The sequence below is a fragment of the Lonchura striata genome, chromosome 7 (assembly GCF_046129695.1).
Source record: "Lonchura striata isolate bLonStr1 chromosome 7, bLonStr1.mat, whole genome shotgun sequence".
NCBI lineage: Eukaryota > Metazoa > Chordata > Aves > Passeriformes > Estrildidae > Lonchura > Lonchura striata.
This window is the reverse complement of record NC_134609.1, coordinates 25,118,332-25,145,808: the sequence shown is the minus strand read 5'-3', so window position 1 is coordinate 25,145,808 and position 27,477 is coordinate 25,118,332. Positions and strand designations below refer to the sequence as shown.

Below are 27,477 nucleotides of genomic sequence, written 5' to 3'. Positions count from 1 at the left end.
CTGTCACTCATACCTGCTCATCATAAAACATCTAGTCCATCACAGGACTGGGGATCAACTGGGCAGATAGATCAATGCCAGGCATCATCTTCACCTTAGAGTAGCATTAAACATTTAGAAGAGTCTTTTTTGGTTTATTTATTAATATGCTTCTTAATGTACTACCAACTTTCTTGATGAATGACAGAAGGAAGGATAAGATCCTTCCTCCTCAACAAGAAAGGGGTCTGACAATAACTGCAACTGGTCCTGGAAGAGATGCCAGCAGGTCTGGGAATCTGTCTGAAAGAATGGCAAAGTGAAGGAATCAGACCTGAGAAAGGAATGAGCTGGAGGCTGCAAAATCGTGGACAGATGCAAATAATCCCCTGACCAGTCTCTCAGAATTCTGCCTCACTGAAAGATTAGATGTAATCAGCTTAACTTAAAACCAAAATACAGTGCTTTTAATACAAAGTGAAAGTCTCTTCACATGGGCTCACACCAAAATAAGCAGCAGAGTGAAATGAAACCCATTTCACTCTCCTAGTCCCATTCTGAGTGTAAATAAACATTAACAAGCTGGGAGCACTGCTCTATGTAATAATCTTTGACCTTTACCCAGCGTGAACAGTGGTGGCTGGAACTGCTGGAGAGAAAGGCTGTACACTCTCACTGGCCGAGCAGGCTTTGCTTCCACTGCTTCCCCTCTCTTCATCAGAGTTGAAAGCCTTTCTCCATCCTTCTTCAAAGCAGAATAGCTGATCAGACAGAGCATGAAAATGTGTGTCATACGGTTGTAATAGAACAGGCTTCCCATTCTCCAGATCCTGGTAATATTCTACTAGGGTAGCACACATTTTACTGCTCTCCAAGTACTCACAAAAACCCACAAAAACTCAGCGAGTGCTGCTGAAATCTCTTGGACACGGAATCATCCCATTTACCAGTAGCTACATAAACCAGAAAACAAGAGTTGGCCTTGTATTTCTCTCTTGCTGTACAGATTTAAAAGCATTTTATCACTCACTTTGCAGTTTATGAAATAAAAGAGTTTCTATAAGGGTTACAACATTGCAGCTGCCTCTAGCATCTCGTGTCTCAGAAGTCAGCAGTGTTTCAGTGTTATGTCGAGCTGAGCATGGGGAGCCACTCAGGCAGCTCCTGTAATTTTACATTGCACCTTTCCTTGTCCCACAGCAGGGTCTTTCCTGAACAGCAGCTGCCACATTACAGGATGTTGAGGGAACCACTACAGACCCACAGAAATTGATTTCACTGATTACATGGAACTTTACCAAATCTCTAATTTTAGTCACGATAGAAAGATGAAAAGAAAAATAGAAAAATCCAAAAGAATCTTGCTCACAATATTAGAGGGCAATTTGAAACAGGTCACATAAAGCAGTACACATGCGGCATTACTGACCTCACAGGGCTCACACTGGAACAAAGTAAGTGACACATGGCAAATGCAAAGGAAAGCAGGCTAGCTTAAACCACCATAAAAGCCATCTGTCACAAGCTAAGTCACACACAGTGCTAGCTACTATGGCTCACCTGACCAGATGAAATTTGCTAAACTACAGAAGCTCAGTCATTAATCACTCACTCAAACTCTAAGTTTTCAATAAACTAATTCTAAGCCATTTAAGGCACTTCTACAAAGACGTCAGTGAGACTGGAAGACAGAAGACAAGCCCTGCAAAGTTGTTGAAGACTTTTACTACTTTACATTTACCAAAAACACCTACAGACTCCAGGTCACCATTTGTGCTGGGTCTTCAAATGTGCATGACCTGCACTTGCAAATGTTAAACTCCTGACTGCCTGGCCTCAATCCTCTTGTCAAAATGTGTCTTAGTACTTCTGTGAGAGCTGACTTCTGCTGGCACGTCCTGACAGCCAAACACAACTGTCAAGAGTGTCTGAATAGCATGGAACTTACAGTGGGGGAACTTGCATGATGTCCCCTGTGAACTTTTGCAGAACATTTTCAAGATCTCCTTTTGTTACCTGGTCTGTGGAAAGAAAACAGTCAGTATGTTAGTATTGATTATTCACATGGCACTAATGGCATCAATCACATTCTGCAAGCAGACACAAGAGTTCCCACTCTTCAGAATTTAGATGGGGTGAAAAACACCAAAGAAAAGAGATAAAAAACAGATTGTAGGCAGGAATGCGAATTATCACAAAAGGAGTGGAACAAGCTGTCCAAGGTGATCAGGACAATCTGGATACTTTCAGAAGGGCAGAAATCCTCTTTAATGTTTTCTTTTGTAATTTCCCTCACTTGAGGCTGCAAACTCATCTTTATTGGAAACTATATAAAAGCTACAACATTTGGAATATTCTTATTTTTTTAAAAAGCACCAAAAAGAATAAAATGCTCATCTAATCCTGGGAGCTTCTCTCTAAGAGAACCTAACTGCAGGGAAAATTACAACAGATTATTAGAGAACAAAACCACTGGTGTAGAAAAAGACTTTATCTGAAAGAACACATCAAAATTTCCCTGACAAACAACTAACCTGCAAATATACTCTGGGGTATAGTTATACATTAAGTAATGCAGTTGTACTAACAAAATTCTGTAAAAGACAGACAGCTGGTTTAGGCAATGTACTTTCTTTTAAGAGTACACATAGACATCTGTCCCACTTTTATTGGAAGACTATAACCTAAGTAGCTGATTGCACTGGTCTTCTAAAGCTCTATTCAATAGAAATTGCATTCATCCCTAGTTTTTTTAGAGAGTGCAAACACAAGATTTGTAATCACAATGCACTTCAGTGCATTTCTACTGTCTAGGGTTTGACTAGCCCTGTTTCTCATAAGTAATATTTAATTAGTGTCATCCCTGCTAAGTCAATAGCATTCTGGAACATACACCAACCAAATTTATTTATCAAGCCTTTGTTGTATTTTGAAACGGATATTTACTTGCAAACCTTAAAAACCAGATGTACTTGATGCTGTAAGTAAAAAAGATGAGACTTCTTTTGGCAGCAGCTCTGGGAGATGATCCTGTGGTTCCTCACTTCTATAAAGCACACTTTGTAGCCTCAAGAGAACATGCTGTCCCCAAGCAGCTGTCCCAAGATGTGTTATTAACAGCAAGGTTGCAAAGCACAAGGCACAAAACTCCAAGATGCTGAGACAGACCAATTTACATCAGAATACGGACTAGGAACAACAATATAAATTGTGCAGTTAACTCTGGATCGTCTGAAGAGTTTCTTACACTGTTATTTCCATCTTGTTTCTATTTAGCAACATATCACAACAAAACTACATGGTGGAAAGTCAGCATGACCTGGCCCCATGACAGTGATCCTGTTAGCCTTCTTGTGAACCCCAGGCTGCTTCAGGTTAAAATTCAGTATTTTAGCACAAGTGCCCCTTGGAGTTCTCCTTCCAATCTTCACCCCATGAACTGCATTTGTGGCCAGGGCATTTAATGAGACACCTGAGTTCAGTTCTGGCTCTGATGTCAAAGTTCCTTTGACTAGGAGGTTACATGTGGCCTCTGAGGAAGTCACTCATGATACAGGCAAGCTCTGTCTCAGAGGAAGAAAAAGACCCCATGTGAAGAATGATGCATTAAGCCATTAACAAACAAGAGTTTTGTCGCGTGTTATCACAGTAAATATTTACAGATGCATTTGCTAAGATCTGGTGTGCTGTTGAGCACTGGTGACTATTGACTGATTTTACTCCTACAAAGGAAGGAAAATAAAGTTACCAAACCAGAAGGTGCCTTTTGTGCCACAATCTCAAAAAGCCTTCACTGAAGGGTGATTCTGCCCTGTGCTTGTTAACAAACTCGCTCCAAAAGAGAACACAAGAATTATCAGTGACAGCGTACCAGAAGTTTAGCAAATGACCTCAATTAAGTCTGACCCAGCACAAATTATTTGAAAACAGACAAGCAGAATCCTGAAAGGACTACACTTTCCAAATTATTCAGGTAGCTTATTAAACATATATTTCAGCATAATCATCAGAGACCTGAGAAAAGCCTCATTAATTTTGTTCTCCATGTCTGAATACAGCCTGTAGGCAGCTGGGAGGAAATGGGTTTCAGAATGTACATTCCTGTACACAGCTACAAATATTAAAAAAGGGCTACTAACATTAATGTGCTCAAAAAAGCATCAGAGGAATACGAAATGCTACTTGCTTCCAAAATCAGCATCTGACAGCCTGGCAGCAGTATGAAAACCATAGCCTAATTTCCCATGGAAATGCAAACTCACTGTCTGGTAAAAAATAAAAAAAGCTACAAGAAGTTCAGAAAGGGTTAAAAGCAAGGAGTTCTCTTCAGTGCATCCTGACATTGTGACTAACTGTACAATTTGCTTCCTAAGCTTCTGTCTAGGGACACTTTGAGGACTAAAATGTAATACTTCCTTACAGTTAATATAGCTAGCAACTTTCTGCAGGCACTCTCCTCTTATGTTCCAATGAAGTCACTCAAGAAAAGTCTTATACAACTTGCAAACTGGTTTAGTGCCCTTTCTTTGCACTAAGGCCCAATCCTGGATGATGTTGGCACTCCAGGATTTATATTCACTTGCTCTGCTTCTCCAAGGATCCCTGTAGGTGTCAAAAGAAAACTGAAATTCAGTTCAAACATCTGATTTGCCTTTTCTTGGAGTACCTATTAGGGTTACAAATTAGGGATGGTGGGCCAAAGACAGTATCCTGCAGAAAACCAAAATGTTTTGGAGAAGACACTGGAAAAGATGAGGAATACAAAACATGTAGGTACCATGGAGAGCAAAAAGGGAGTATTCATGCTTTTTTCTTTCTGAAGAAATCACATCTGACTGATTTGCACCAACATGGAAAGCAACTGAGACCAATGTCACGAGCATTTCTTTCAGCTGTCACTTCAGGCAAAAGGAAACTGAGCCCCAAATAGCCCTGCCCCAGCAATGCCAATGCTGCTCCTCATCAGACCACGTGATGAACTGGACTGTGCAACTGATCTCAGTTTAAAATGACAAGCAACTCATAAAAAAGGGGATATTTTTAAGCCAAATCAGTTCCCCAAGCACACAGCCTAACAGAAAGGTGGTGCACTGAAAGCACGTACCCTAACAGAGGTGGTGCAGAGGTGGGAACTGCTGTAACAGGAGCTGCCAGAGAGAGAAACACACAAAAAAATCCCCATCACTCTAAATTCTGTCTGCAGTAAACACAAAATGAAAAAAGCAAAACTAGTGTTTCATAAAATTTATTTTTATACAGGTAAATACCAAGAAAGGGAATCATCACTTCATTCAACCACATGAGTTATTGGCAAATCTAACACCATGAGGATGCTCAGGCCTCCAGAAGCTTAGAGATTTAGAGCTTAATCCTGAAGCATAAATAAATGATCCAACATCTCTGAATAACACTGCTTAGTAATTAACACTATCTAGAATGTGGACAAGAAACTCATGCTTGCCTGCCTCACGAGAAAAGGAAAACTGCAAAAGAAATGAGATTGGAAGTGAGAAATGAAAGCCAGGCTTTTCATCATGCCATTAAAAAAGATTATTTACTTCATGTACCTATTATCAGGTAGGAAGAATGTCAGACATGTAGAGTTGCTAAGCAACTGGTTACCTATTATTTTTTAATTTTTTTCCTCAAGGTTGTGAAAGAACTAGTAAGAAATACATTTACTGTGTTACTACATTATTTCTAAGATACCCAGCAAAGCCACAGTCAGGATGAGTTCTGAAGCCTTAAACCTTTGCACTGTGCTCTGTGAGTCAGAAAATTTCATTTATTAAAGATGTAAGCAAGGCCAAGATCTGGAAGATAGCCATATGTAGAATGTAGTTTATGCCATCCTCATTAAATGTTAAGCAGTCTGTAGGTGATGTGGTGTCCTAGAGAGAAGATCCAAGTAGTTTATTCCTCCACTGGCCTTAAATGGTTTCACTAAAGAGGACTCCTGGGACTACACTCTGAGAGAGGGAAATGTTACTGGACACAGCACGTCATTTGTCAGCCTGTCAAAGATTTGAAATGACACAGTCTTGCCCAATTCTATTTCCTCCCTCCTAATCTAATGCCTGGTTTGTTTTTTTTCCAGCAGAAATGAACACTTGCGTTGGACATAATTGCATGAAGCTGGTTTGAATTATATGAGCACTGAAGTTGAAGATGAAATAATCTTAGTTTAATTTCACATTTAAACCTAATTCAGAGTCCCAAACATCTCTTCCGCTTTCCTATGACAGAAACCACTTATGCCTTCAAATTGCATCAAGTGTATAGATACATTTATGCTTACCATAAGGCTTTTCTTCAGTTACTTTTCCTGTAGCATCTAAAGTATCAGTAGCCTTGCCCAGCATTCCAATGGCAGTGTACTTCTGGGAAGGAATAAGAGAGATTAGTGAGTCAGGTCTTCAATGTTGTTTCTTAGGATTTTTTTTCTTTTTTTTCTTATTTTTTTAAGATAAAGACTGCAACTACCAATTACTTCAAATCAGAACAAGAAGAATACTGCCTAAGTGGTAAATCCAGCAATTCTGGGTAAGCAAAAAGTCAAGATTAAAAACATGGAATCAACCAAAAAGTAAATCCTGTATTACATGTGCCTGTGATTTCAGTTTTAGAAACCCCAGGAAGAAGCAACATGGAATCTAATTTTTACTACAAACACATCAATACCATAAAGAAAATAATAGGGTAGTAAAATCAAAGTCTCTGTGGGGTGTCATATGTCACGGTTGAAGCAAGGCACAGAGGAGTACCTTTCCCAGACAATTTTTCTGTTCCTTTGCACATAAAAAGACACAAAGACTTTCACTTGTGAAAGCAAAATACTCACTGCCAAGACAAAGCATTACAGTGGTTCTGCCATGAAATGCAGGGATATGCAGTAGCCTGAAGCTGCAGTTTTGAACTCCTGGGATCTGGTAAGGACCTTGTGACCAGCACAAGGAGTTCAAGGTCATTGAGTAACATCTCTGCTCATTTTGAGTTCTCTGAATATTTGTTTCAGGTTTTTCAGGGTTCTTCTCTAAAAAATTCTTGAGTGTATGTGTCTGTAGTTTGGAAGAAGGAATCAACCTGACCCCAGGACAGCAGCTCTTGTCCTTACATTTCACCTGATGCCCTTCTTTCCCACATTTTCACCCTAAGAGCTGCCATGCTCTGAGGATACAGCACAACCTGCTGAAGCTGACACAGGCTTCCCCTGCACCAGCTGCTCCATGACTTGTCACAAAGCTGTCAACACACCAAAGCTCATTCTGTAACATGAATCTGAGCCAAGTTTAGGGACACCATCAATGTTTTGACCCATTGCCTATCCCATTCCAGTCCCCTCAACTTCCCTAAGTAAGTCCACAGGCCTTCAAATAAAGCCTGGGAAAGAAAAATCAAAGTGTTCCTCTATTTCCAGTAAGGTTCCAGTGAACTTACTCCCAGCTGAACTAATACAAATCTGAGGATGTATCTTTTAGAAGCTGGCTGACCAAACTCTACTGGAACACATCCAAACAGGCATAAGCACTAACATTTTACTGTGAGATGCAATGCATCCTGCTTCTTGTACTTGCAAAGTACAAACAAGCTCAAGTAATAGCAGTGTAGGCATATAAATCACACCCACACCACTGGACTAGTAAGACATGCCTTGATTTTGTTCCATGTGACAACCTGCCACATCAATGTATTTCTTCAAGCCACTGCTGCAAAATGGAAGCAGCAGAAATAGTCAGACAAAAGGCAGCAGAGTGCAGACCTGAACATAAAAATAACTGTATTCTTTGCTTATTTCATGTGCTGGGCTGGGAATAGAGAGAATTTTCTTCATAGTAGCTGGTATGAGGCTATGCTTTGGATTGATGCTGAAAACAGTGCTGATAACATAGATGTTTCCATCACATTTACTAAACTAGCTTTATCACAACCCATGAGTTTCACCTTTTTCTGATTCTGTCCCCATCCCACTCCAAGAAGTGAGCAAACTCCTGAGTGGTGCTTTAGCTGCCTGCCAGGTTCAACCACAGCAGCACATTAGGGCCATGTTTTCCCTAAACATTGCAGATGTCTGATAACTGCAAAATTAGGTATTTCAAAATAAAATTCTTCAAGTTTACACACTTCTGGAATTCATGAAAAAAGAAACTAAAGAAAGAATGGATGAATGCTGCTTCACAACAAATATTTAAATAAACTTTAAGGTATATTATCTTTTACTACTATATTAGCTGTTGGGACCATAAAATTGACTGTTTTCTGACGCATTTAATGATCTGGTTCTGAGCATGTAATTGCATTGCCAGAAATACACTATTCAGCACCTAACCTAGAGGTTAATAAAAACACGTGAGCAGATCATCATTATCCTAAGCATTATGAATGATCTTAGCACTCCAGAAAAATTCTAAATATGACAATTTAAAAACTCACACTCTGTCTTCTAATGTTTCCAAATCAAAATACTCATACTACTTCAGTTTAAATTACTTCTTTTCCTTTAATTCTGGTTTTGGTTATCTTGCTTTAGGCTATCTGTTACAATAACATGCTGTATTTGATCTGCCAGCAATAGAGAGGTAACGTCTCATCTCTTAATATGTAAACACGAATGGCATGAACAATACAATCCAAATCTCAATATTTCCCCTTTAATTTCTGAAAAAAGAGCAAAAGGGTTTACAGTTTGTAAAAAGAACGTCCTTAAATGTTAGTCACAAATCCCCATTCCTTACAGGAGCCTTTAAAGATTCACAAAATACTCAAGCCAGCAATGCAATAATCTGCAGAGAAGGCTGTAACACAGTAGGAAATTAAGAATTACAGTTGGTTTATGATCAGTCTCTGGAGTGCCCTTGGCTGTCTAAAAGTATATATCATAATTCTTACTTGTCACTGGATAAGGTTTACTTCATCCCCTTTGGTAGGATGCAGAACCTGGAGGTTGTAGAAGATAATACAAGAGTCCAGAATTATCTGTGCCAAAACTCAGCATTAAAACTCTTTAGATTCTCACTCACACTGCCCTCAGAAGCACCCAATGGATTCTGAGTCATTTAGTAAGTGTTCAGTGACCTTTTCTCACCTGTGTTGGCAATCATGTATTTCTTCCCGTTTTATGAAATACATCTAGGGGCATTTTCCCTGTACTCTCAAATTACACATCACTGCAGGAACACAGACAGAAACTGCTCACAACGCTCTGCCTTCAACCCACTCAACCCAAAACAAAAAAAGCAAGGTAGTAGGTGTTGTAGGCAGTGGCAAAGCCTGACAAGTGCAGACTGTGACAGAAAGCACCCCTATACTGCAGCTCCTTAGAGAACATCCTGCCAGTCAACAGCCCCTACATCCCTGCCCTCTACTCAACTCAAGAGACCAGGACCCAAATCATTTAAAGATGAAAAGCAGCACCTCAACGTCCCTATGGATTGCACAGCATGCAAGTGCAGCACATTAAGAGCTCAGATCCAGCGTTCCCAGTCACAACTTGCAAGTGCTGCAGCATTGTGCCTTAATTCCAACACAGAATGCTGGGCTGGTCCCAAAGCAGAGCCTCACAACTGTACAACAGCACCCTGAGGACAAACAGACCTTTCCAAAACTATCCTGCTTGGGGGAATGGCTGTGTCTCAGCCAGTCACAAAACCATTTTCTTGAAAAAAAAGAAAACCATTATGGCAAGTGAAACAAAAGGCAGCAAAGTGACCAGAAGCCCCTGAGTATAAGCAGCTCCACCATTCCCAGCAGTGAGAAGAAAGCCTTGAGAAGATGCTTTACAGTGACAATCCACTGCACTCTGCCAATGATAATGCACAAAGTCTGTCACACATACTGGGAGATGTGCTGGATGCAACCCCAAAAAGACCAGACACACAATGAAATGCCTGGGTGGTCGTGCATGCGCACCATACTCATGACCAGAAAGAAATATACCATCAAAAGCCAGTACTGCGTAAAAAAATAAGATTACAGGAATGTATAAGAAACTAAATACAAACTTCTAATAAATCTCACAGGTCTTGGGAAGAGAAATTTTGTTTTAGTGTCACAACAACAGGGCACAGTCAACATTCTCACAAATAACAAACTGTATGTTTACCATAATATTTTTAGTAAGAGGGTAGCTATAATTTGGCATTTTTATTTTCATACCCAGTTTCAGAAAATCCTTAGACTAGCACAGAAAGAGAAAGAATATCCATAAAAAGAGAGAGAATAAAGGCAAGACTTTATCAGCATGCATATTTAACTGGGAAAGGGGGAAGAGGAGGAGGAGGAAGAATCCCCACCCATTTCAAGGGCTGCACAACCCCACCTGGGGGGGCTCCAGGAGGCTGAAGCCCCTGGGCTGACTGCCAGGCAAGTCTGCCTCACTTATCAGTGCAAATGCCAGACAGACCATGCAAGGGAGCTTCTCAGTTTTACGTGTTGAGACATCAAGGTTTTATTTGGACAGAAGCCAGAGACTTGAAATCTTAAATTATAACGTGTTTTAAAAGCTTCTTCATACATGGAGAAGCAACACTTTAGAAGAGCTAGACAGAACCACAAGTAATTACGAAACAAGGTCACCAGAAGCTGTCAGGAAGATTTTTAGATGGCTCCCACTACAAGAATTTCCCAGGCAAGCATGGAAACTTGGAAAAGGCAGTTCATGAGAGTTCATCCAAGGATGACCCATTTTCTAATCACAGCAGCAACTGAACACAGAAGTGCAAAAGGAAAATAAATAAGTTAAGGCTACAATCCCCTGTGCAAGAGACTGAAAGCTGGGAAAGAGAAGTCATATTAAAGAGAAACAGAAATTCAATTTATGTAAACTGATGTCTGTGTGTGGTTAACAAGTTTGAACATAAACGAACATAAAACAAGTGTTCTAGAGAACCTGATGGAAATCAGGGGGAGCACACAGCAGGCAAGCACTGATCAGAATTAGTGCTCCTGTGCCAAAACCATTTGCCCTACACAGATTTGTAGACTTAGGCCACTGAGACAGTGAAGAGGCCTTAAACTCTCAGTTTTGTAATGACAGTCAGTTTGTGTTCAGTGATTTCTAAAGCACAAATAAACAATTCTGGATTTAATATTTACAAAACTTATTTTGCTGTTTGTATAACATTAGCAGCTACCAGTGGTTTCCAGTATGCTAATTATCCACCAAAATGGAGAAGTGCATGAGGTAGACAAATAAGCTGGAAAAAAACCCAAGGGTTGCCATAGTTTCAATTATTTTCCAAAACAAAGCACACTCACTAAGCAGATTCCAATATATAAAAAGCACAAAGCCTTAATCTCTTAAAAGCAGGCTGCACAGAGGGCAAAATAAAGACTACAGGATAAGGGAGGAGTTTCATGTTTTATAATAGAGAAAATTCAAAATTATCAAACATGAACTTTTGAAATGCATAAACATTTACAACTTCTCTACCATTCATTTTTTTCTCCTAAAAGAAAAAGCTGACTTTGTGCTAAGCCTGCACTAAATTGCATTTAGTGCTGGATGCTGTAATTGTACTGTCACTGCTGAAGAACTATCTGATCGTTACTTTGGGGACTAACAAGATTTTCTGATCTCTTATGTCAGCTTATTTTAAGGACTTGAAACATTATGGGATGACTAGAGTTTTCATGAGAAGGAAGGACTAGAAACCTCTCTAACAGGAACCTAACAGAAGATACTTTGCCTGTAGTCCAGAGAAGCTTTAAGGTATTAGCTAAAATCTGTATCAAACTTAAATTTAGGAGTCAGAGGGAGTGAAGGAAAGGGGGCAGGTGGGAGAACAGTGCCAACAGTCACAGGAACACTGCATGACCTGAGAGAGCACCAGGCCACATCACCTACAAACACAGCGCAGGCTCACAACAGCCAAGAGGGGATGCAGGTTAATGTGCAAAGGTGGCTGTTTGAAACCCACACTTTCTTTATGCAAACCTTTCTGGCAACTGCTCTCTGTGGAAACCTCCCTCACACATCAAAATGTCTCAGGTTGGCTCTTAAATGTCATCCTCAGCTTTAATATCTGTTCCATCATTCTAGTACCCATATCATAGATAAAACAAAATAAAGACAGATGACCTCCAAATTCTACTGGGAAACAGAGGTTCAAGGAAATACATAATTCTCTGTCCAGAAATAGAAGACAGTCCTTCCAGAAGGGTAAGACTTTATAGCTACATACAAAATCACAGATGAAGTTGAATGCATGAGTCTTTGGCTAAATTCAAAAGCATTGCTAAGGCCAAGATGCAGCAAATTCTAAAAGGCTGTGCAAAAAGCATCTCCAAATTACTAGAAATGAAAAGTAGGGAAAACAGTGTAGAATGCCTAATCTAAACTGGTTACCATTATTTTTATTTTCTGCTATTTTTATGAAGAATGAGAAAAAAACCTAACCATGTTGCAGTCTTGATTTTATTAATGAATCCAAGCAAGAACTGCACATGAAGCACAGCCATATGCACAATTATAGAAAGGTCAAGATGGAAGAAAGCACCACTGACCTTGTGAATGGAAGAACAGAAAAATCATATCAGAATATGTTCTTAAAATATTCAGCATTTGGGGAGGAAAGAGCAGCACAATGGGTGCAGTCTCCTCAAGATTTTCAACATTTTAAAAAAAGAGTGTGAATATTAATAGAGCATGAAGCTGAGCTATTAATAGATTAGGCCTCTGGGGTGAGCATAAAGGACTTGAGCACTACACAGCATGTTCAGCCAGCTTACTAATAGTATTACTGCAGTACAGGATGTATCTATAATATCCAACAGCTTCTTCTTCTTCAACAACTTTGTTTTAGAGATCTTGGGCAGGGCAGAAAAGACAAGATACTAAAATCAGCCTCTTCTCCAATAATTGTTAACCAAAAAAAACAGGTTAAAAATGTGTCGTATGTTTTGCACTAATAAATAATTAAAGAGTTTGACAGTGTGTAAGGCCATTTCATTCCTCTAACATTTTAGCCCTCCCTAATTCTTGCATCTCCCACTATGCAAGCTTATCATTTTCCCAGTGCAACTTGTTTTGCACAGACACCACTTCAGGCTTTGCTAACACTTTTTACACATTCTCAAAACACATCAAAACTCCATTCACACATTTTCCCAGGCTTCCTTTCTGTAAGTATTTTCCTTTTGACAAAATAAGGAAGACAATCACATTGTCTTCAATATGATTTCACAAACAGACACTGATCTCCAGTTAATATATGGAGGCATTTGGGGAACAAGAATTTCATTGTCAATAAGGTAAAATAACACACAGGACAGAAACCAGTGCCAAGTTTGCATATACAACAATGGAGAGATCCTGGAGTTATAATACAAAGTTCTGGTTCTGCAAAAACTTCTCAGGTGCCAGAGATGGTTAAAAAAATCCCACCAAACTATTACAGCAATTCCTAGATGTAGCTGTTAAAGGCTACAGACATTAAGCAGGACAAGTTTTATTAATAGACATCTTTGCACTGAGTTGTGCAAACATATGAGGAAGTATTCCTTGAATGTTTGCACAATAGGATAACAAATACCACAGAACAGAAATGTCAAGACTTTTCTGTCCTACACCTATATTTCAGGAATGCAATATACTTCCTTAAAATAGTAGCTAAATAGGTGAAATTAAGCAACCAGTACATGTCAGGAAGAATTCACCTAGCCAGTCTACAAGGGCTGAAACATATCCATCTGCCCATGGGTTAACATCTCTCATAAAACAATCACTCCATCTGCAATCTGTCAGTCCTGCTCCTCAAGGAAAACCTGTAAAACATCTTTCAAAACAAGCCTGGGAACTAAAATTCATAACTCCACTGGGTTCAAAAAAACCCATGGACTCTAATAGAGATATTGGATTTCAGGCACACTATGATGTTATCTCACATTAGCCCCTCCATGTGCCACAACATATCATGTACCAGACTCTCTCATTCCCCTTACCATCTCCTTCTTCCCTCTTCTACCTCCCTTGTAAGGAAACAATCATTTCTTTGGGCTTGAGCAAAGGTAGTGACATTTTGTGTAGCTACAATCCATTTTCTTTAAATGGGCAAGTCACATTCTGCACTTTACTTGTTACGTCTCCCATCTCACTTCAAAAAGAAATTCTGTCAGACCCTTGGCCATTCTGGATGGGATACCAAGAACACAGAGGTCTGAGAAAGTAAACCTGTGGCATAAACAATAGAATGAAAAATGACAAGGTGCTGCAGATGAAAAATTTGAGGGAAAAGGCTAAAGAGCAAACAAACCATTTTCACTTGAATTCCTCAAAAACAAATATTGTAATCTGAAAGCAAAAGCAGACGAACACAAGCAAGGTGGGATCTGAAGAATCATCAAGCTAGCAGAAAGTCCTCCTTGCCTTGTTCCTGGGAGGTTGGCTGATCCATTGTGAACAAATCCTTGCTGCCTAACTCAGGAGATAAAATTGTTTTCTTGATGTATTTTATTAAAGCAGGTAATAAAATGTAGCCTATCTTTGTGAAACAGTCTAGGGATATTACCTATGTAACTGCTTGCCCACACAGAATTGTTTGTAAACCATACACACAAGCATTACCTACTTTTAATTTCACAAATGGTCTAAAAAATACCTATTCCACTAAGTTCTAAACAACTCTCTAATATGCTTAGTTTTAAAATCTATGGCTTCTATTTTAGATCTGAGAGAGTGCTTGCATTTTCGAACATCTAGTTTTCTGTACCATAACAATTAGTCTCACAAAATTATTCCTACTACCCAAAAATCCTGCCCTTCCAAGACTATGTTAAAAATACCAGAATATGAAAAAGAAAACAGAACACATCCCTATGCAGTGTGTGAATAAGTGGGTTTGGTTTCACCAACTCCAAAAGAAAGTACAACGAAGCACAGAGCTCAGCTGGTGATAGTCTAGAGAAATTTTTAAGACTAAAAGTAAGAGCACACACCACCAAGAGGATCCTTTGAAAGGAAAGTCAACTCAATTTTCTTGCACTTGCAACTCATAAATGAACTGGAGCACAAACACTGAAATACACTAAAAAAAAGCAACAAACCAGCACAGTGAGGCTGTTTAAAATCAAAATTAGAATTTCAAAAGAAATAGGACTTACACCATCATGGTGTGCATGTCAATGTGCAAACACACAAATGTTGGCAGAAGAATAGAGGTCTCAGAGATGCCGAGTTCTTAAAAGCCTCCTGAAAACAGACAGACAGAGCAAATAAATCTATTGCAGCTTCTACTAAGAAGGGTCCAGAGGGAGCCCCACTGAATTACTGGATACCAAAAAGTCCACATGGGCCTTTGGTGTCTAACGAGCTGTAAACAAACCAAGTCACAAGCAAAGGCTTCATTAGTTTTGCTACTTGTAGAGCCACTGGATGTGCTTTCTAATGTGTTACTAATTCATTGAACTCACTGCCAAAAGATGCAAGCAAAGGACTTAATTAAAAAAAGAAATTAATTCATGGAGAAAGTTTAAAGTATGACAAGTTAAGGGATAATAAGTAAAAACAGGACAGTAAGGTAAACACAAAAGTTAAAGAAATAACATTGTTTATGGACACTTTGTTCTGCAGGACCTGATGCCACCCCTCCAGAGAAACAATTTTGCAATACACAAACTGTAATCCCAGAATCACACTGCAAAAAGTAATTTACATGTCTCAGAAGTTCTGCTCGGTGATTTGAACCAATTCCTGCTCAGACAAGCCCTCTCTCACACCATGCAAGTGTGACTTGCAAGATTTAAAACCTAATCACTGATCTAGCACTCATTTTCTATCCAGGATTCGTAAGAACACAAATTTTAACTATCCTATAAAATGAAAGTTGTCACATATCAGGTCACAGATGTATCTTCATTCTGCTCATAATCTCTTCCTCCTTTTCTAGGCTTTGAGAACACTTGGAATTTGGGTTTTACTCTACCCACAGATTTGGTGGTTTGTTTTTTTTTTTTTGGTGGGTTTTGGGTTTTTTTTTGTTTTTTTTTTTTTTTTTTTTGTTGTTTTTTTTGTTTTTATTTTTTTGATAGCTTCATTCTGGAGAAGCCACAACTTTTGAGATTAAATTTTCTATTTTAATCAGCCATTGCCCAAGCTTGTGCCACCAGCACAAAGGTCTCAGGGAATTTCCTTCACACTGAGCACTTGGGGAGGCTTTGTGTATGTGCACCATGACAAGAAGTTGCATCCTCAGCTGAAAGCAACATGCCCCAAGCCTTCCACTCATGGAGAGGCAGTGGTTGCAAGGACAGTTTGAAGGATAGCGAAGTTCTTCATTCACACCAGTATGACTAAAATTCTCTTAGGCTGAACCCAGGTGCTATGTCACTGAAAAATAAGCAAATTAAGCACAGAACTGAAGTCTGAAAGTCTCAGTTATCCATACAGCCTGAATGTGTTGGGAGACATCTCCCAATGGAAAGTATTAGATTAATGAAGGATTTCATTGCTTAGTGCTTCTCATTTTTTTTCTCTGATTAGCCCATGATTATTTCCCTCATTGCTTCTATGTAACAGCACATTCTAATAGATGAGATGTTTTAAATGGGACTACCACTTTGGGAACTGTGCTACCGTTTTCTAAACCATTTCTCCCCCAGAAAAAAACACACTTCTGCACTGTGTTTGAGACAGACAAATCATACCTAAGACTGAATTTTTCAGAAAAAAATTACCATAATAAATATGGTACTGCCTTCAAGTTAATTTTACTGGTGAAGCATACAATTTTTTATCATTCTACTCTATTTTCCAACATGGTAAAACAAAAAAAAATCTTTAAAAATCTTGAAGTGCAAGAAGTCCAAACAAGACCAAGTGCAAGTCCCAGAACAAGAAGAAAAAGTGATTCCACTATGGAACATCTATTAAATGTTCAGTATTTTAAATTCTAGATCCAAGAGCATTCAGCTTCTCCTTCTCACTTGGAGCATTTGAAACAACAAAAAGCAAACAAACAATAGCTAAGCCAGCTTGCACATATTTTTATTTCTGCACAAATATTAAGAATTCCATGAGAAATCTGGAACACTAAGAAGGTATTGCCCTTGGCTGTACATTTCTGTTTGTCTTGAGTTAATTCCTAAGGAGGTCAAACCAATGAAGAACTCAGTTTACACATCAAGAGTAGAACTCCTTGCAGAACATGTGTGAGTTGCACACCAAGGCATAATGCTCAGAGCTGCCAGAGTCAGGAAAGTTTCACACAATGTTTGGGAAAAAGTCAGAGCCAGTCCAATTCCTGGCAGAGTCACCATATGGAGTTTACTGCAGTACCATACATTTTGGCCACTCCACACAGCTCTGCTGCCAGCAATGATAGACTGAACTGTTTCTTTACAAGATGCATTCCTAGAAGCAAGCAGTAAATCCTGGCCAGAGAAGGTCAGACAGCTCCTCTGAATCTTTATAATAACAAAGGGAACAAAAGAAAAACATCACATTTCAACAAACACCTTAGCATTCAAAATAGTGGGAAAAAATAATTAAGAGTAAAAATTCCAAGCACACGGTGTGGAAAGCAAAAAGATACTCAAACCTATTTAATCATTAATTTATCTTGTGATACATTATGAGATGCTGTTGTCAGTGTGGACAAAAAACCCAACAGGCAGACATCTGTGAGAGATCCTTCAACTTCCTTAAGCCTCACACATTACTGCATGCTTAATTCATTGAAGCACAAATAGAAAACAGGAAGGCAGAGACAGGAAAGGCTCCAAATAAATGCTGCAGATTCCATATCTGGCACAGATTGTCAGGTACCTCACACAGGAACAGCTGCAGTGGAAGAGCTGCTGAGCTCTGTCAAGATCCATCTTTGCCTCACTGAACCAAGTGCCCAAGAGCCACATAAGGCCAGGGATGGATCTGCCTGGGGTGGCTCACCAGGCTGCCCCATGGTACATTCCCCCTGCCCTTGCCCCTCAGGAGCAGCTCTAAGCCCTGTGAACCATCTGGGAACAAGGTTTGGCTGCATAACCCTGTTTTTGGCTACAGGACTTCACTGTGAAGTTGTCAAGGAACCTGAGCATACCCTCTTCTGCCAAAAAGGCTGCAAGTACTTCATCTATCACAGCTGTTTCCACTGTGAACCTCAGCTTAAGAGCTAAATCAATTCCTTTACATGTTTTTAAATCAACAGTTTACACATTTAGCTGTGATGACTTAATTTAGCTGAAGCAATCTATGACTTCTTTTAACTTCAAAGTTCTTTCAAAGGAGGTGTCAGGTGGTAACTTGCTTACATTTCCACTGTAAATCCAGCTGTTTAGTGCACATTTCAGAACACAGATGCTTCTGAAATGTACTCATGTAAACCAAATGCCAACCCATTACAGCCAGTGCAGAGATTGGCACTGCCTACCTTGAGTTTTGGATCAGACTCTACAGCTATGTCCTTTTATCCTGGTTGTTTTCTTTTCTCTCAATTTGCCTCTGAGCTGAACTGAAGATTGTCAACCAAATTCTACCTTTAAGCTATCAGTTCAGCAGCTGTAAAAGATCTTAAGTGTTCAGACTAGAAGAGAGTGGGAAAAATAGCAGAACATAAAGCATTATTGACTTTTCCTGCATTTAAGATGAAATTTGGAAGGTTTAATTGATTTTCACATCTGTCATTCTTATCTAAACTTCTTATGTAAAAACAATGGCTAAACCCACAGGATTTGCCTTGTGATGAAGGAATCAACACTAGGACATTACTCCTGGGAGTACTTGCACTTTTTTGTGTATGTAACACCTAGTCTGGGGCAGGTCACCAAAGTAAAATTAACACAGTAAAATTAAGCTAAACCAGCAATGAACAAAATTTCTATCTTCAAGGTTCTGGTGTGGATTTTCTCAGGCAGACACAGGGCTTTTGCTACCTTTGGCTTCTCACATGTGTCTGTTGTATTTGTAGAACATCCCTCTACAACAGCAGCAATGCAATCCAAAACACTCCAAATTCCAAAAAGTGCCTCTTAAGGCCTCTTGGTATTTAAGAAGACAGCAAAGAAACAAAGACCATCTGTTACTTTATGCTAAATACAAATGAAGTTATCTACACATAAGGAAAATTAACAAAAATCGAACTGTCATCCATAACTACGTCCCCAAAACATCAGTTTCAGTGCTATCTCCATTAGTTTTTCTTTCCTTTTTTCCAATATACTAAATAGTATAGAAATCTTCCTATAAATTGGTAATTTGGTATTTATTAACACTTCTTAGAAAACTGAGGCAAACAAAGTTTTTTAAATAACCATTTTGGACATTAAAGTTTGAGTAGCACATTTCTGACTAACTGCAAAAAGGAGCTGAAGTATACATCTGAACAAAAAATGCAGCATGGCTGACATTTGAACGTTGGTTCAGTTCTTTACTGACAGAAAGAAGAAAACCAGCAAACAAACCCCCCTCTTACAAGTCACTCAGCATTCCTTACCTTGGAACCTGCCAACATAGTCCCCAGCATTTTTGTTCCTTTTCCAATACCAACCACTGCAAAGACAGAAGAAGAAATGCTACTTCAAAACAGCCCTGCAGTTCCCTTTTTCAACACCATTCAATACCAAATATTATGCTAGTCAGAAACTCAGCCTTTCATGCTCTGTTAGCATATGAAGAGAGTCAACACTTTTGAGAAAGCATCTCTGATGTTCAAACAACATGGAACTAGTGAAAGGAAAAAGGGTCTAAAGCAAAAGATAAATAGCCTTCATCTATTGTTAAAATACTTTAATTCAACTCCTACACTTACTTATCTTTTAATCACCAAAGAAATGGAAAGTGCAATTAACATTGACTCTGATTTGATGAAGGTTATGGCTCACCAATAATGAATGAACCCTTCATTATAAACAAATAGTCCTTTTAAAGGTTGACAGTGACCAAGAGTAATACAGCAAGACAGCAGAACAGAATTGTTTATCAGACTTGCAGGAAGAAAGTGAATAATCAAAAGGTCCAAATGCCTATTACTGTGCATGCACAGATTACCGTTATTTCAATCTTAACACCAGTATTCTAAAAAACAGCAATCAGTCAGCTTTTCATAAAAGAAAGAGACAGAAAAAGAGCTCTGTTTTATATTTTACTTTAAAGCTTTTTACAAGATGCTTGCCTTTAAAATGCTTTTCTATTGATTTTTCCACACACAGCAATCCGAAGAAAATTCTAGAAGGAAATTAGTTTTGTGTACAACTCATAGAATGTGTGACAGCTTATGTACTTTATTTTAATAAAACTAGAGGAGTGAAGGAAGCATTCAGAAAATCAGCTTCATGTTAATCAAGAGCCAAGATTGAAAACATCAAATGGATAATGAACTTTGAAAAAACAATTTTTTTACTTATGTTCTAATGCTTCTCAATTTTTATGCTCTGAGACTCACTAGATTCTTCCTTGCTCTCAATCACTACTCCTCTTATTCCTGAGGGTTTTCAGTCACACATGGCCTTTTGCTTTCATGCATCTTCAGCTCAACCTATTCCTGTTGTTTGCCAGATAGGAAAGAGCTGCAAGAAGGCTTAGAAAACCAGATAAGCACACAGATAAGACTTTATAACCAAGCACTTTTCTTGCAACATGATGAGATAACTGAACATAACCTTAACAGCTGAGCTGAAATTTGCTGAAGAGTGTCAAGAGATTCAATAGAATAATTTTAAAGCGACATTGAATGATTTTGTGAACAAGATACTAACAATTTTCTCCATTAATCATCAGCTTATGGAGAATGTGTGTTATTGAACAGTGACACAAACCCCACTTGAGAGATTATACTGAACGTAGAAAGATTTAACTGAATTTTAATTTTTTATACTTTCTCATGTTTTCTTCTACTGTGGAGGCAGAATTTATTACTGCCATATAAAAATAAGCCAAATAAAATTCCCACTACACACCAAGAAACAGCAAGCTGGAACCACAGCCCTAGAGTAATACCAGAAGATATTCACCAAGACTTGATCTTGCCTTTCTCTCATGTCATAGATCACTGACCTCTGTCTCCAAGGCCCTTCCTCATTTACACTTGCTGTCAGTAAGAAAAGAAATATAAAAGTATGTTTTCTGATAAAGAACACTGCTCAGTGACTGGCAGCACACCTGGCACACTAAGCAGGACTCTGTATCAATTAATTCCCAGGAACAAAGTTACAGACATGCAGTACATAAAACCTGGGAGACAGCAGTACAGATCAAAAATCATGCTCCTGTCCATGAGGAAGGAAAACTTTCTGCTCCACCACTCAATCCTGAAAAGTTATTACTCACAATAACTTGTTTCTCCTGTATCCTTCCCTCCCTCCTCATTACCTTACCTGAACACACAAGAAATCTGGGCACATTCCCTTTCCCTCGCCTCTCCAGTTTTGTCCCTTCTAATCCAGCTACCATTGATTTTTTCCTGTGTATTCTGTATGGAAATCGAATGACAGAACCTATGCCTTTTTTCAATCCATCCACAGCTAATTAGGGTGATGTGCTTCTCTATCTATACCAAGCACATCAAGCCCAAATACTTTTTGTCACGCCATTAAAAGCATGCTTTGGAGACTGTTGGGTATCAGAACAGTTGGAGAAGCAATTTAGAAAGCACAAGTGATTTTCCATTTCCTATGGATCAATGCTGTTGACTTTGCACAATGAGAAGTTGTAGCATGCTCAGAGGGAACACCTTTGTAAAAGGAAAATGTCTGCTTCAGGAATGCACACTGAATTCTCTAGTGAGTGGCCACAGAGTACAAGAAATTCAAACCAAACCAGGCAGTGCTCCATTCTAACCCAAGAATGTCACATTTTGCCATGTTCACAAGTGACAATTACCAGCTACAGACCTCTAGCAACACTTTTAACAACCAACCTGCCCTTGAAGCTGAATTCTTCTGAGAGAAGTCATTCATCAAAACTCAGATCATTTACTTTCAGTGTACACTCAGAGTTGTACCTGTTTATTTTCACCAGCAAAAACGTATAGCTGTTATTTCTCCAAGCCAAGGAGAGCTACAAGGTTATGATCCAAGCAAGCTGTAGTCTGCATGTTACTTATCGATAAAACTGCTGGTGACAAAGTATGATGTGGGAATAATCACACCCACAGCTGAGGTTTTAACACCAGCAATTGACACATCCTGTTCTTTAACAAAACAAAAAAATTCAATTCATGGATTGATATTGAAATTAAAAGACAAAATATCTTTGAAGATTCTTCTTTATGAAGCAAGACAGGACAGGTACCTAAAAGCATTTCTGTGCTGAGCTTCAAGACAAGCAGCAGCTGAATTGTTCTTATACATCTTTTTTTTGGTATGTATTAGCAGCTCTAAAAGCTCCCTCAAAATCCCAGAATAGCATTACCTTGAGACAAAATAATTCAACAGAGTATGATGACTATAAATCCCCAGCTTAAGTTAAAAAAGCCATCAATTTCTCAGGTAATTTACAATTCATTACACAAGTGTTTGTATTTTCCCACATGTAATAACCCAGAAGTTGTTTCAGGATTTGGAAGAGAGAAGGCAGGAAGGAAGAACACAGCCTTCTGCTAAGAAACATGTTACATGCATGTAGAAGTATATGCACAGGAAATTTAACCCAGACCATTCTTCCACAGTATTCTGTCCTTCCCCCAGACCTGCCAAGTATATCCCAAATTGTTCTTCCACCCGACTTCACGCAGGCATGAAAACGTCTCCTGAAATCATATTTTGATGACTATAATTATGTTTTTCATTACCCAGGACTCCTGTGGCTGCACTGTCCAAAGTCCCTCCATGTCCAATTTTCAAAACCTGATTTCTTTTGTTCCCTTTTGTTTGCACACCAGCTTCTGCAAATAGAAATGAAAAGGAAGCATTATAAAATAGCCTTAGAATGTAGGAAAAATGGCACACATTTCCAGACTTCTAAAGGAAATAAAAATCAAATATTTAAACTATTAATTAGCAGTGTAGAAATTACTGCACTGCTGAAGATCAATGATTAATTTAAATTTACTCCCAACCTCAAACAATTTGCAAGGTATTTTCGCTTACATTCTAATGAAGTCTCACATACTGTTACAAACAGCTTTTTGGAAAGTATTGGTAGCAAACCTGTGAAGTTTCATTAACAAAGCATGGAAGAACCAGCAGCAGAGTCTTCAAAACATCTACTATACACAAGTTTTATGTTATATAATCTGAGCCAATTCTTGATGTATTTACTGCCTTATACTGAGACATGTTTATTTGCATATACACAGCCCTATGGCAATTCTGCAGTGGACTGAACTTACTCACTGCTGCTTTCAACCTGTCAGTGTCCCAACATAGCAAACTTCCTACACAGCTGATGACTCCAGGAATTTTGCAGAATCCAATACCCTGTATTTATTAGTATTAAATATGACAAATGCTCTAAGTTCCTTTATCCATATCTATTATCTCTCCATTTCAGGAACCTGATAATTCCATATAAGGTGTGTGCCTACACTACAGTTCACTACAGAGTAAATCACTAGTCTGAAAGTATGTTCTCACTTCCTCAGCAAGTGCCTAAAAGCCCAGACTAGATGATCAAGTCCCCATATCCATTATTAAAAGAATCTAGGCCATAGTTGCTCACACCTTTACAATGATCTCGAGGTTTTTTTTCCCTTAATATCTGACTGCTCAGAAAGAGCAGTTTCTGCAGACTTTGTCCAGGACTTTCAAACTTTTTTCAACACTTTGGTTTTCACTCCTTTGGTGATATTTTTTTTAATGGCAATAGGCAGTGGGACTGCAGCAGAACACCCTGCCAGTGCTGTGCTGTGCCGCAGAGATGCTGCTGGCGCTGGTTCTAGCAGATGGGCACACGCTGTCCCTGGGACCCTGGCCCAGCTCTCCAAGCAGCCTGGGATGCCCTGCACTGAGCCCAGCAGGACCGCAGGTTCCAGCTCGGAAAATCGCATCCCTCCAGTTCCAGGGCTCCGTCCCGCTGCCCCCTGCCCGCAGCAGGTGCCTGCCACAAGAGCCGTGTGGTGCCACAGCTCACCCTGCAGTGCGACCAACTCTGCCTGCCTGGGACCGTCTTTCCTTAAAGCCCTCCAAGGACACAACTCCACCAGCTCCCTGCTCCACCCATCCCAATTAACGCTTTCTGTGAATAAATTCTTCCCATTGTCCAGCCTGAGCCTCCCCTGGCGCAGCGGGCCAGGACGCACCCAGGAATGGCTCCATTCTCCGAAGGTGGGCCGTGCCACGGCTATGAAGTACTACCAAAACAAACAACCAACCCACAAAGAGAAGCTAAACCCCGCGTGTTCATCGATTCCCAAAGCGCGGAGCAGAGGGTGAAGTGACCCGCCGGGAGCTGTAGCTCCCGCACCGCAAGGCCCGCGCACACCCGGCTCCATCCGGGCAGGGCACGCCTGGCCCGCACTGCGCGGAGGCGGCGGCCCGGCCTGCGCCGCTCACCTGCCAGCAGCCTCTCCTTGAGCAGGTTGAGCACGGCGGCCGAGGTGCGTCCCTTGGGCTTGCGGACGGCGAAGAGCCCGCTGAGCGAGAAGAGCTTCTCGGCGGCGCGGCCCAGCGCGGCGCCGCCCGCCTCCCCCGCCATGCCGCCGGCAGCCGCGCCGCGCGGGCGGGACGCGAGGGAGGAGCCGTGAGGGACGCTTTGAGGTCGCTCAGGGAGGCGCCGGCGAGGGCATCGGCGGATGTTCAGTGTGGAAACGGAGCAAAGCTCCTTGCTAAAATCTAAAGCCAATCAATCTAAAAATCTAAACCAAAAACCAACCGCAAAATTGTCTGGGGGCGGCTCCACCAGACGCAGAGCGGTTTGCAGGCATCGCTGGGGAAGGTCGCTGACAAGTGTGAGCCGTACCTTCGATGCCCAGATGGAAAGAATTGTATTTTGACAGGACAAGAACTGCTCCGGGAGGATTAGTTTGGGTATTAGGAAGAATTTCTTTGTAGAAAGGGTGATTAGACACTGGGACGGGCAGCCCAGGGAGGCGGTGGAGTCACCGTCCCTGAGGTGCTCAAAGGCTGGATGTGCCACGGTCTGCTCGACACAGTGATGTTCTGTCATAGGTTACACTCGATGATCTCAGAGGCCTTTTCCAACCGAATTGACTCTGTGATATTCTGCTGACTAGTTGCTGTTTCCATTAATCTTCCTGCCTCTGTACGTGTTTTAATAAAAAGAGTGTTGGGAAGGCTTCTCTCGGATCTCTCGCCTCCATTCATGAGTACAGTGTGTGGGTTTTCCTCTCCAGCTCTGATTCGTACAGACTCGTTTCTCTGACAACGCTGCCAAGACATTTAAACAAGTCATGCTTGAGCAAGGTACCAAGAGCTTGGATGCTTCATTCATGGATTTATTCATTTGCAAGAGCCTGCAGATGAAACCATGAAGAAGCACCTAAAAGAACACCTATGTCTAAGGGCCATGCATGTTCCCAGACCTTTCCAGAGCTTGAGAGAAGCAAATCTTCCTGCTGAAGTCCATGGCTGTCTCTGTGCAGAGCAGGATCAAGGTCCCTGTGTGGGTTTCCAGCCTGTGCTGGAGTGGTTCGTTCCATGCCTTCCCCAGAGCTGCAGAGGGCACAGCGCTTCCAGCTGCAGCTGCCACCGCTGTGTCCATGAGTGGGGATGGCTTCTTGCCTCCAGCAATGCCAACCAGCCTCCCCTGCACTTTTCTCATGCATATTATTATCCAGGCACCTTATTTGCTTGGATCTCATGTGCAGAGCTGTAATGCGGCTGTGGAAATATTCACTGTTACCATAAGCTGCGAGGGTGGATTCTCTGGTGAGTGGTGCAGGTCTTTGCAGGACATGGAATTGGGGTATGAGTCCTTCTCTGGAAGATAAAATGGCAAAGCCACACTGGTGGAAGAATTCAACAGGAAAACCACTACTGATTACATGAAGTTAAAATCTAAGCACTTTTTTGGAAGGCATATTGTAAATGGTGATGGAGATTTTGTTGCAGACATGGTTTAATCAGGTTGTTTGAAACCAATTCTCGCCAATTCCCTGCTAAAAAGCTCTTGAACACAGATTGTTCTCTAAGTGGGCTCCAGCAAAACTATTTAAACATGACCATTAAGAAATGGTGTTAGTGAGCTTCCAGGCAGGGAGATTGCAGCACAAGGACTGAAATACAAACCTGCCACACTGTCATGGCCAGCAATATCGTTGGGCAAGCAGACTGCTCTGACCACATCACAGTGGATCAGAGGGAGATTATACAGAAATGAGAGCTCCACTCTTGGCATAAAGTCCTTAGTGTGTCTCAACTTTCCAAAAATGCAGTAGCAGACATGCCCTGTAAAAAACTCCCTGTGCTGTCTTCTCAGGATTGACCTAAACTGAGAAGTGTCAAAAATGAGGCCATTATCCTGACACAGGCTATGAGCTGAGGGTAGTGTCTGACCCCCAGTACTGTTTCAGCAAATGGCTAACAACTTTTTTTCTTTTTTTTCTTTTTTTTTTTTTTTTTAAGGGAAGAGTTTCAGGTGTCTAAAGAAACTACCCCCACTCTTGTTTTCAGTATTGAGCAGGAAATTCTTGTAGGTCTCCCAAACTTCTGCATCCATAATTAAAACACAACACTTTGTAATTGCAGCAGATGGAGTCTTTGAAGGCTTAGAAAGAAGAGGTTTGGTTTAACTTCAGTGGGCATTGGATAAGAGCCCAAAATAAAAAATTGTGAAAAACAATTAGTGACTGCCAGTATTTTAGTTTGCTGGAAGTGTATGTGTACATAAATCTCACATGGCTCTTTGTGAGGCAAGGTTATTCAGCATTCAAAATGGTGGGAATTATGTACCAAACTATTCATCTCAAGGGCTTTATTTCAGATTTTCCTTGTGTTGCTTGTGATTAAAAGTCATTACCATCTGCTCAGTAGCTTATTTGAAATGAGATGTTTATCTCCAATCCTAGCCAAGCCAGGATTCACAATGACCAAAAGCATGATTAGAGCTATTGACTTTATTTGCAACCCTAATAAAGTGGCTCAGTAAATGGCAGAAAGGATGATGTTGTTTTGTGCACAGAACATGACGGGTCTGGTAGAGGCAGCCCAAATCCTCCACTCAGGTCACTGGAACTGCACAAAGCAATGCCTTGAGGACCTGCAATTGCACAGAAGAGATAATGGGTAGTAGCTGCTGTACATGCAAACAGCAGATGAGTGCTATTGCAGGAGAGGAGAAACCCCTGACTTGCTTGTGCAGAACTGATGCAACATTTCCTTCTACCTCCTTCAGCAAGATGTTCCCTGCTTTGTGTGATTTCAGACTGGCTTTGGATGAGGTAATGCTCACAGACCACAAGGCAGAAGAAACTGCATTATAGCTTTGGAAGCAGATTCAGCAGCAAGGGCCCATTCCTGTGTTTGTACTCATTTCATGATTCCAGCTTCATCATCTGTACTCAAACAACTCCAAGGAGGTCAAGCACAGCTCAGGGTCTCCTGTAAAACAAAGAGTTGCAGCTGTTTGAAAGTTCAGGTCACAGTCATGTAAACAGCTCCCTTGTCAGACAGAGG

General features: G+C 40.4%; 1 protein-coding gene across 2 annotated transcripts in view; it reads right to left on the bottom strand.

The window, feature by feature from the left end:
• TRUB1 (TruB pseudouridine synthase family member 1) overlaps nt 1–24,554 on the bottom strand; it is a 32,425-nt gene extending 7,871 nt beyond the window's left edge. Inside the window, exons 1-6 of one of the 2 annotated variants that reach the window (XM_031505282.2) lie at nt 24,397–24,554; nt 22,695–22,787; nt 19,401–19,456; nt 6,278–6,359; nt 1,928–2,000; nt 595–740 (exon numbers count right to left, since the gene is read on the bottom strand). In XM_031505282.2, the coding sequence (XP_031361142.1) occupies nt 595–740; nt 1,928–2,000; nt 6,278–6,359; nt 19,401–19,456; nt 22,695–22,787; nt 24,397–24,538 (592 nt within the window). In that variant the 5' untranslated portion in view covers nt 24,539–24,554. The remainder of the gene's footprint in view (nt 1–594; nt 741–1,927; nt 2,001–6,277; nt 6,360–19,400; nt 19,457–22,694; nt 22,788–24,396) is intronic. The other variant, XM_021525924.3, reaches the window with a different exon arrangement.
• Nucleotides 24,555–27,477: the final 2,923 nt, after the last annotated feature.